Consider the following 11,129-nt stretch of genomic DNA (forward strand, 5'->3'; position numbering starts at 1 on the left):
TTCAGTAATTACCCAGCTTATTAATTGCTATAAACCTGAATTACATTAGCTGCTTAAAACTTACTTGTGCCTCAGTTTAAGTCAAAAGGGGATATCTAAACTAATCTCCAGGCAAGTAGGAAAATCTATCAGAATTGTAGTGTTTGCTTTGTTGCAAAGTTCTTGACAATACAGGACCACTAGCTGCAGAAATCTGGAGAGTTGGGAATGCCCTAGATCTTCATCCTATTTTTCCACTCATAATAATATCTGTTTAGTGGCTAATCACTGCTACTAGAGTGGTTTTGTCAGCTCTTGCTTCTCCACATTTCTGCATACGAAGACTTAACGTCCGTTTTTAATTAAAATCCTAACATTATCAAAGTTGCTATCAAACAAGGTCACCAAAAGGTTAGGTAACCTTTTAGTTAGGCTGCTGGTTTAGAATTTAAACTAGAAAAATAATAGATATAAAAGACTAGGAATTACAGTGCTATTATATTTACATTATAATTTCCCTTTGTGCTTGCAAGCTACTGAAAACACACATCCTTTGGTAGTATTCTCTTAGTCTCAGTTAAGCAGTTCACACTGAACACATTCACACTCCTGATTTGCTCGAGTCAGTGCAAAGGGCTTGTACCTTATTTCCTACACAACGTTGTTACATAAACACATCTCTTCCCCATAAATAATAAAAATACTGATGGCAGTGACTTTTCCATGAGCACCTTTGTGCCTGATCTATAAGAATCTGTAAAAAAGACAGTCACGTATTTTAGTGACTTACAGCTACTGTTAAGAACTCCCATCCAGAAGTACTGCTGTTGTACGACTTTTTGGCCCAGTTTCAAAGATGCCTAAGAAACAATAATCTGAATCTGAAATTCAGACTCATATAGGAATAAAGGAGTATGAAGATTGCAACTTGTACTAACTACCATTAAAAAAACTGCTGTGACACGAAACACTGAAGTGATGCTTCTACTTTTAACCTTGCACGTAAGCACAGCTTTCTCATTGCTAACATGAAATGTTTATTCTTACAATGCTGTTACAAAATGTCATGCCCATAATGCAAGACTCCTCTTAAATAAAACAAGTACTTGCAGTTTTGCCTATGCCAAGTGGTAGTCAAAAAGTGGAACTTGGGAAAGAGGCTCCCATACTGTGCGTTTGTGAAAAGCCACACAGCTCGGTTGGTGGCTAAATAACCTATCGATATTCACTAAGTTGGTGAAGGTACAAATTTCACTTGAAGCCGTGAGCAATCAGGTTTATAAGTACAGTAACTCAAAGAGGAACCTTCCAAGCTATTAGAAGTTGATGCACAATGATTAAAACTGTTGTCTATTCACCATTCCTGACAAATGTGAGCCAAAGGAGAATTTGCAGGCTTTAGATTTAACTGATGTATAGCATACTAAGGACCTTAATGTACCAGTATCAGCATACACCCTCAATACTTTAGTTTTCATACTTGCCAATTTACTATCAGTCTGTTGACAAAGTTATGCTAATACTAGGAGGTCGCTGCTGATTAGGTTGTTTGCTTAAAATTGGAAGATCTGTTCTTTCTGTTCCATATATCAATTTGTCCTCCTGAAGACTGCAGGCTGAAAACCTGTTTGCCTCTGTACCAGATACACCACCACGATTATTTGGAACTGTGACACCACCGACATGCTCAAAGGATTTACTAAACACAGTAGTGGTCGTTCTGGCCAAGCTATGGCTGCCAGGCTTAGGCAGGGACTGGCTGCTGGTCAGTGTCAGTCTCTTCAGAGAGACAAGCTCTAGATTCTCACTCATGGCTCTCTGAGTTTGTTTTCGTGACAAGTGTTCTCTGCAGGTTTCTCCTTCTTTTTCTTTTCCTCCGGCTTTGCTTCCTCCAGACCTTCGTTGGCTTTTGCCTAAGAAGTTCTTACTGCTCGTGTTGCTGCTGTTAGATAGGGCAGACTGACTTGTACTGGACGTAGCCCTAGAGTAAAACCCTTCATCAGTTTCAGATACTTCTATCAGTTCTTCTTGAATTGCTAAATCAGTATTACCTGCATGGCAGAAAAAGAAATAAGGAATTAGCAACTGACTTTCTTGCGTTCATCGACTTTATGTGTTGCTAAATTTTGATATTTTCAAGCATGAAGCCATAGAGCAACAGATCAGAGAACAGAAGACAAAACACTTACCTATTCCATTACATTTTGGAATTAAAGTTCATTAGGATATGAAGTTACAGCAAAAAATGCTACATTAACTAGATCAAGGAGCATGCCCACAATCTCATTTTGTAGTGATTTAAAAAAAAAAATAGAAAAAAGAAAAGCAGTCTTGTTAATTCATGCAGATTAGAAATTTAGAGATTAGAAGATACGACACAAAACAACAAAAAAAAGGCGTAAATCTTATTTCGAGCAAGTGCTCCAATACATGATTTTTGCAAAGCTCATTAATTACAAAGGTATGTGATCAATGTCCCAGGACACCCAACATGGCACCTGCACGTTTAGCAACCCAAGAATGCTTTAGGACTGAAAGGTCACCTTCTGCATCACAGGTCTGGTGGTATGAGTTGAGAACTCAAGCACAACATGAGATCTCCAAGTACACCATGAAAGGTGGAATTTGGGAAGTCTGAGGTACACAGTGAGATACTTCCACAGCCATTTTCATGGATTCTTCACACCATTGATCACCTGATTTTGCAAACTCAGTAAATGTACTTAATAAATTCAAAGGGATGTTGAGTCTCACGACGTATTCTCTCCAGATTAAATAAATCGTCTTGTAAGTATTTCATCATTGTCTGTGGCACAGACGAAGCTGTGTGCAATACATGCATTTGTGTTATTACACATGCAAATATATTAACTGCATACTTTAACTCTCCAAACATGCAGCAGTGACCCTTTCAATCAGCAGTGGTACCTTAGAGCGCAGCTACAAGTGCTCTGCTAAAACTGCACTCTGCCAGATGAGTTTATTCCATCCTCCATCATTTTTCTTACAGATTTTTGCCTCCTGATTTCTGGCATGCCTTTGCTGTCAGTTCTAGGATCTGTAGTTGCTTCCTGTACTCCCTGTAAATGCTGAACATCATTCTCTGCTAGCGCTCTGCTCTTTTCCCCATTCCCGGTCCTCTCTCCAGCCACACTTGTGACACTAATCTCAGGTATGATAAAGTTGCCCAATTCAGTAGCATCATTACCATTCTCTGGTTGTTCTAGAATTAAAGATGGATAAGAAAAACAAAAACAAAACAAAAGATGTCTGAAACAAAACATGAAACAAAAGCTAATACAGATGACTAAAGCATTATAAATTAAAGCAGATGTTCACATGTTAACCTCGTGTTAATTAGCAACATTAGCACATAAGGAGTTTTGCTTTATCTCTAAATTACTGGCTTCAATTTTCCAATTATTGGCTTGCACCCCATACTGGAAAGCCCCATGCTTGATCTTTCAAGATTGATATTTCTGAGGATCATAAAACAAACATTGAGAGAGTACCAGGAGTCAAAGTACTCTCCATAATTCACTTTTAAAGCCACATTCTCTGTATCACCATGCTGAAATGAAAGCTGTTTTCACAAAGAAAAGGCATATCAACTTCATGTGTTATCATGTAAGACTAGAAATCCTACACAGACAATGTCATGATGCTGCACAGTGGTCAGCCTGAAAACTAACAGTGAAACAACTAAGTCAACTCAAGCACACTTTCTTCACTCAAAAAAAAAAAAATTCAACCAGAAAGATGTTTACAAGTAGGAAAATTCTCCAGTTACTAAAATCAACTTATTCAGATAACATCTATGGAGTTTCACCACAGTTTTTGCTATGTACTAATAATACAACATAAATGTCGACCTCTTCAGTCTTTTTAAGCTTTTTATATGACTTCACAACTAAATTAGTTGGCAATAAACTTATTTGTGTCACACAAGCCAGTTACTAAAGGACAACTGAGAAAACAGGGATTAAGATGGGGGAACGGAAAGCACCACCACTTTGTGCAGCACTGGAGAAAACTAATTTAAGATTAAGGCAAAAAAACAATGCAGCTTGGTTCTAAGATTACTTCTTTTTATCTAGGTAAGTCATCAACAGCAGATATACAAGCACTCAGCCTGACCAAAAATTTATTTCAAGACAGTCAAAGATTGCTGTAGATATAGCCAGAAGTCACAAGCAACTGAAAACTCCACTGCTACTCAAAACTGAGAATGACAGTTGTGTGTAAGTGCAATAGATTTAATAAAAATATTTAGTGCTAAGAGTGCAAAACTAGTAAAACAAATCCCAACTCAACAGATGCTTGTCTACATTAGATGAGAGTTTTGAGAAGGATGAAACTGTTGAGAGGAAAAAAAAAAGTAAAAATAAAAATGGGAGTTGAAACTTAACAGAAATTCCAAATATATGCAAGGAACAAGTTACAATCCTAGCAACCTGTCAGCTCCACAGTGTCTGAAGTAGTCTCAGTATCTGAAGGTTCTTAAAAAAGTATGCAGAATTGCTATATCACAACTAGCTCTACAATCACAAAATTGTGTTCAGAGGGCCTGGAGGAGAAAAAACGAGAAGCCATCAGTTACAGATAGCCACGGGCACATCCTCCGTGAAGAAGAACAAGAAATCACACTATGTACTAGTTAGTTATATATTTATGTTTTATATATGTGTACTATACACAAACACCATGGCCACAAATGTGACAAGGCTAAAAATGTTCTAAAACACAGCTCAGAATAAAGCCAGTTTGCTGCTGCCTGTGACACAAGTTGGCAGGACAGACATTTAAGTGACAGCATGTAGTCCAAAACCAGAGGAATTTATGATGAGATCATTTTTCATAGTGGCAGCTCTAATGTTTTTTTAGCTAGAGGGTATCCCCTCCTTCCCCTGTCTCTGCACTGAGGACTCCTGTGCGAGCACCGCGTACTTCTCCATCAAGTGGGCTGCAGCGCTGGGCTTTCTGCGAGCACTTGTGCCGCCTGCGCTTACCACGACAGTGAAATAAGTCTCAGAGTGACATTATTCTGGCAGGGATGGACATCATTGTTCCGTGGTGTAAGAGCCATCCCTGATTTCACCTGCAAATGCTAAGTATTGTGATTCTTTCCAACTAGTCAACTACTACTGGAAGTATCTATTTAACAAGTTGTACTATATCCAAAGGAAATGGCATAAATAAAGGCTGCTACCAGTCACGCACTAACTTCCTGATATTTGGCTGGAAACTCAAGTTAGAAATGTTTCCAGGTGTACTCCTAACAGCACCTTCTGCAAAACTGTTTTAGCATCAGTAACAAAGGCAACAACTGAGCACTATGGAGTGCAATAACAACGATAATAGTATCATCAAATATACCTTTTTTTTTCTAAAAGGACAGGAGCAGAAAGGTTAGGAGAAGATCAGCGCTCTCTGTTACCTCACTGGCCTGACCTCAGTAGGGTGAGGTACTTGTGCCTCTCTTCAGGCAATCTTTAAACTCCTTCCTGCTACCCCATCTGTTTCAGCAGAACTTCTTCCAGGATCCCCTGATCTCCATGTGCACAAACCAATTCTGCCAGAATCTTCCTTTAGAGCCAGGACGCCAGAGAGAGGATCACCCTGAGCAGAGCTACTGTCAGTCCCTTCACCAACAAGGGGGTAAAAGCACTAATGAACAGCACCCAGCTCCAGAGAAAGGAGACTCAGGGCGCACAGCAGGCATCAGGAAGAATTTTTTTTGTTACAGATTCTGGGTAACAGCGATCATTAGTTACTGTTGGTAGGTGGTGTGCATTTCTATATGTAATAGCCTACTGTGGTATCAGCACTTTACCCAGCATTGCTGCATTCTCACAGCTGCGTAACCATTACCACAAGGAACTACAGGATAAAAAAAAAAACACAAAAAAAAACCTAAACAAAAAAAACCCCAAACCACCCAAAACTTGAGAGTTTTACTTAGCAGAATTATGTCTAATCTTTTAGTTAAGTGCTGTTAATTACCTGCAATGAAATGGAATATACCTTTCTCCGAGTTTAACATGGTGCTACAGGAGGAAATTAATGACAGAAATGGGATACTGGGTATCTCCAACTCCTATTAACAGTGTCTCATGGCAGGGAAATGACTATACAATCCATGTCCTTCCTGAAGCATTCCCTCTTTATTTTAAAACTTTTAAGAACACCCACAACAAACCTTCAGCTTTGTAGTGCTCGGTTTTGAAGATAATACTGCTTCAAGCTGGACAACTCTGGGGGTCTATCCTTTGAGAAAAAGATATTAATAACCAGTGTACTAGGCGATGTGAGAGAAAGCAAAGGACATTGCTAAATAGTGTAGAGTCAAAACTGAATAATTATCTCAGTTTGAAAGTTAATGTAAGTATGTCCATGGCAGTTAAAGGAAAATGCATTTGGAGTCACGTTTCTGAACGCTTTGAGTAGTACAATCAACCTTGACAAAGGCATCTCACGATTATTAGCTGCTAAGAATTAACTCAACAGATATTCCAGTCATATTCTACCTTCTTATTTTGGTTGCTTACATCATTTACCTCAGATTGCACAGGCAAACTGTCCATTTGGATTGTAATTTAATTTTAACCACCGTAAGCTCAAGCTCCGTTTTCTGCACAACGATGTTAGCATTTTTAATTATTCACAAGAGCATTAAGTTTATATCCCAAAATTAACATTCATTCCAGATTCCTGAAAGTTACAACTATTCTAAGAGTTAACACTGTTTTAAAAAAAGAAAATTCTCTCCACAGAGATTTCAAGACTAATGATTCTACACATTGTGTACTACCTACATTTGTGCTACCTGCAGTACCTCTACACACAGGAGCTTTTCCTCAGCAATCCTTTTACAGGGTGGTTTGGCAGATTTTACCTTAGGAAAGCATCGCTAGGACTTGCTTTATTTTTTCCCTAGCTTCCATAAACAACCATTCGTTCAGGTGTTTATGTCCCTTATACACTGCATGATTTTTCTGGTTTTCCTCTATTTGTGAATGGAAATGGAGATGCCACTCAAGGCTTGTTTTTAAAACAAAAACATTACCAAAAAATAGAGCTAGATAAAGGAGCTAATGCTCCTCTTTTTTAAGCTTTATGATTTATAAGCAATCTAATTCGATTCACTAAATAATTTGTTAATAAATGGTGGCTAGTATGAACTGACTCTCTACAGACTATCCAGCTGTGATTAGGTGGATCCATTTTGCAAATGGCCTGTACCATTAGTACCTTTAAAATACCTACCTTGGAAGTCTAAATTCACAATCCTAATTTGATTTTTAAAAAAGCCTAAGTTACAAGGTTGAATATCACAAGATTAAATGTTAAATCAATCTTTTTTCAAACCTGACTTCCATCTAGCAAACACTAGCAAGATCTAACATCCAAAAACTTTTAAGAGATTCAGTTTACTATAAAAGAAAAATAAACAAATAAAGCCCATGCTTCTCAGCTGGAAGTGTGATGGTCTGTAATTCTTTTATTTCTTTTACACAGTAGGTAGTGACTGAAAATTGCTGTCCTTGCTTCCCCAAGGGCTACTTTGCTTCATCAGGTCTTCTGGTCCACGTAATGTGTAAGATAAAGCTACCTCTCAGATGTCTCCTTTAGCTTCCTAATCCATCTGTACAACTCGTTTTCATTATACTGAAACACAAAAATAAAACCACCAAATGCATTTTTCCCCTACACCATGGGAAAGAGAATAATGGTCAAGAGGCACATCATCTGATTTCTACCAACTCCAGGATTTATTTTAATTCAAACAGGCATCTGTAAGCGCAATCTTTCTGGAGGTGACCCTGAAGATCTATTCCGTATATTTCTTTCATCAGGAATTGTGGGGCACTAAATTGTGTTACTGGGAATTTTGAAACCAGACGACAATCCACTGTGACTTTAAAAAGGTTTTCCAAGTCACAAACACTTTTGCTAGAATTTTATAATGAAAATTTTGAGGAGATTAGCTGAAGTGGTATATGCATGGAACACTTACCATTTAAAACAAATTGGACAGTCAGTTAGTTGAACATATCGTAGACTCAGTTTTGGCCTTTAAACTAGCCCAATGCTTATATAGGCTTCAAATTTACAATGACTCCCAGAACCTCCTATACAAGTTCCCCCCTCAATGAGTAATTATCTTCTTCATTAAATCCCATACCATTGAGGCAAATCCAAAGTTTTCCCAATAACCCAAACAAAATGTTGAGAAGATCTTTTTTCTTAGAAGTCCTTAACCTTTCAATCCTCATGCCTTAAACACTGATGACTCTTCACTTGGGTCATACTAACTAGATTATCACTATTTCTCTCAACTTGTCCTGCTTTATGAGACTCCCAGAAAACAGAGCATTCCACTCCATTTCTACGAGTCCTACTATTATTCTCGTTTCCCTTTCACCTTACCGTTTGGTGCTGCAGGGCACACTTGTCCCACCCATTTTTCCATGAACTTCAACAAGCGTCACCCCCAGCAAGGTGGCAATAATTGTAAAAACATCTAGATTTCTGTATTTGCTGAAAAAATTGCATTTTTATAAGGATGGTTTCAATACCAATTCTTTAAAGTTATTAGTTCATTTTTTTCTGTAAATGCAAAGGCCAAGAGAATGTTTATTTAAATACACTTCCAATTCCTCCGAAAGAACTAGCATTTGGTATCCCTAATCTGTGTTCCCTTCTACCATCTCATTTGAACAAGCACCAGAACCACTCAAAAATAATGCTGACAAAATTGCCAAGCTTCAAAGGTCCGTTTAAAAGCTGAGCTACCATATAATTTTCTTGCATCTGTTCAATAATCCCTGCTTAACAAGTGTAAGCCTGAAGAAAGGAAAATAAATAACGAAGGCTAAAATGGTCCTTAGCAGTCTTGAGATCTCAGTAATGACTGGCGGCTGGATCCCACTCAAGTTAATGTTCTGCTCCCCAGACATTTTCAAGCAGTTTTTAATCAAGTACAAAGAAGTTTGGTTATTTTACCTTTCTTTGCCCTCACCCTCTTTGGCATCATACTTCTGGTACTACCACTAATGTGTACCATTTCTGCTTAGAAACCTCTATCAAGCAGCATATTTATAAATAATTCTTATCAGCATATTTATAAACAGTTTTCCCAACACTTATCTGAATTACCTCTCGGTCCCTTTTGACAAGTTACTGGCAATATCTTTCCAAGTGAGCTGTCCATATACTATAAAAGCTTACAGAGTACACATCATACAGAAATTTTTGTGATATTACTTCAAAATCTTTATTGAACCTATAAAAAGAGCACTCTTAGCTAAACTCACTCGCTTAGCCTGTCATCAGAATTACGGACCTAGCAGAACAAGTCATTGTAAATTTTGGTCAGCGGTCCAGCGGCTCCTCACTCATCTGTGGATGGTAGAAGAAGTGAGATATAATGTTTTTCCTTTTGTAGTACACTCAGCACTATTTTTTTCTACTTCTTAGCCCAGACTTGTGTTCTGTTTTGTGCAAGTCCCTATATTAGTCGATCCCTATGTGCTGGGTTTGGCTGGGGTAGAGCTAATTTTCTTCATAGTAGCTAGCACGTGGCTATGCTTTGGATTTGTGCTGAAAACAGTGCTGAGAACACAGCGATATTTTCCTTATTGCTGAGCAGCACTTAGAGTCGGGGCCTTTTCGGCTCCTCGTCCCAGGAGCGAGTGGGCTGGGGCTGCAGGAACTGGGAGGGGACAGGGCTGGGACAGCTGATCAAAGGGAGATCCCAGACACTTCGATGCTGTGCTCAGCAGTAAAATAAAAGCTGGGGGAAGAAGGATGAAGCGGGGACGTGTGCAGTGACAGCATTTGTCTTCCGGATTACCTGTTCTGTGCAATGGAGCCCTGCTTTGCTGGAGCTGGCTGAACATCTGCCTGCCCGTGGGAAGTGGAGAACAAATTCCTTGTTTTGCTTTGCTTGTGTGTGCAGCTTTAACTATTAAATTGCCCTTATATCAACCCATGAGTCTTCTCACTTTTACTCTTCTGATTCTCTTCCCCATGCCACAGTTGGGGAGTAAGCAGCTGAGTGGTGCTTAGTTGGCTGGCCAGGGTTAAACCATGACACCAAAAGACACTAGTTTATCCCCTTAACTCTGATTTCTATTTAAGTAACTTAAGACAGATGAGGTTCCGCAGTAAAGTTGTTAAATATTTGCTTCGCTTCAGGTACTATAAACTACTTCTCAGAAGAAAACAGGAACATAAAATCACATTGGTCTCCTTTTCCCACTTTACTCTGCTCTTACGAGACCTCACCTCAAATACTGCATCCAGTTCTGGTGTCCCCACCATAAGAGGGACATAGATCTGTTGGAACGAGTTCAGAGGAGGCCACAAACATGATCCAGGGGCTGGAGCACCTCCGATACGAGGACAGGCTGCGGGAGCTGGGATTGTTCAGTCTTGAAAAGGGAAGACTTCCAATACCTGAAGGGAACCTACAGCAAGGCTGGGGAGGGACTTTTTACAAGAGTGTCCACTGATAGGACAAGGGGAAATGGGTTTAATTTGAAGGAGAATAGATTTAGATTAGATCTTAGGAAGAAATTTTTCAGTATAAGGGTGACAAGACTTTGGAATTAATTGGCCAGAGAACCTGTGGCTGCCCCCTCCCTGGAGGTGTTCAAGGCCAAGTTGGACGGAGCCTTGAGTATCATGATCTAGTTGAGAGGCGTCCCTGCCCATGACAGGGGGGTTGGATTAGATGATCTCTAAGGTCCCTTCCAGCCTAGGCCATTCTATGATAAAGAATCAATTACTTCGTAGCGCTCCCTTTAAAAAAAAGAGGGTTTCTTTAAAAAAAAGGAGGGGTTGTGTTGGTTTTGGTTTGTTGTCCGGTTTTTTTTTTTAAAAAAAAAACCAAACCACCTTTCTCAACAGGCTGAGAGTTGGGGGTCATTCAGCATAGAGAAGTGAAGGCATCAGGGAGACCTTCAAGTACTTAAATGGGGCCTAAAGGAAAGGTGGGGACTTTTTACAAGGGCATGTAGGAATAGGACAAGGGGTAATGGCTTTAAACTGAAAGAGGGTAGATTTATATTCAATATAAAAAAAGTTTTTCACTGTGAGGGCGGTGAGACCCTGGAAGAGGTTGCCCAGGGAAGGTGTGGCAGGCC

The 11,129-nt window shown here is 39.2% G+C and overlaps 1 protein-coding gene across 1 annotated transcript in view; it reads right to left on the bottom strand.

Annotated features, from left to right (window-relative positions):
• Positions 1–1,348: 1,348 nt before the first annotated feature.
• Positions 1,349–11,129, bottom strand: part of FAM126A (family with sequence similarity 126, member A) — a 26,020-nt gene continuing 16,239 nt past the window's right edge. Inside the window, exon 10 of the mRNA XM_009873754.1 lies at positions 1,349–2,030. Coding sequence (XP_009872056.1) covers positions 1,474–2,030 — 557 coding nt within the window. The 3' untranslated portion in view covers positions 1,349–1,473. The remainder of the gene's footprint in view (positions 2,031–11,129) is intronic.

The sequence above is a fragment of the Apaloderma vittatum genome, unplaced genomic scaffold (assembly GCF_000703405.1).
Source record: "Apaloderma vittatum isolate BGI_N311 unplaced genomic scaffold, ASM70340v1 scaffold4477, whole genome shotgun sequence".
NCBI lineage: Eukaryota > Metazoa > Chordata > Aves > Trogoniformes > Trogonidae > Apaloderma > Apaloderma vittatum.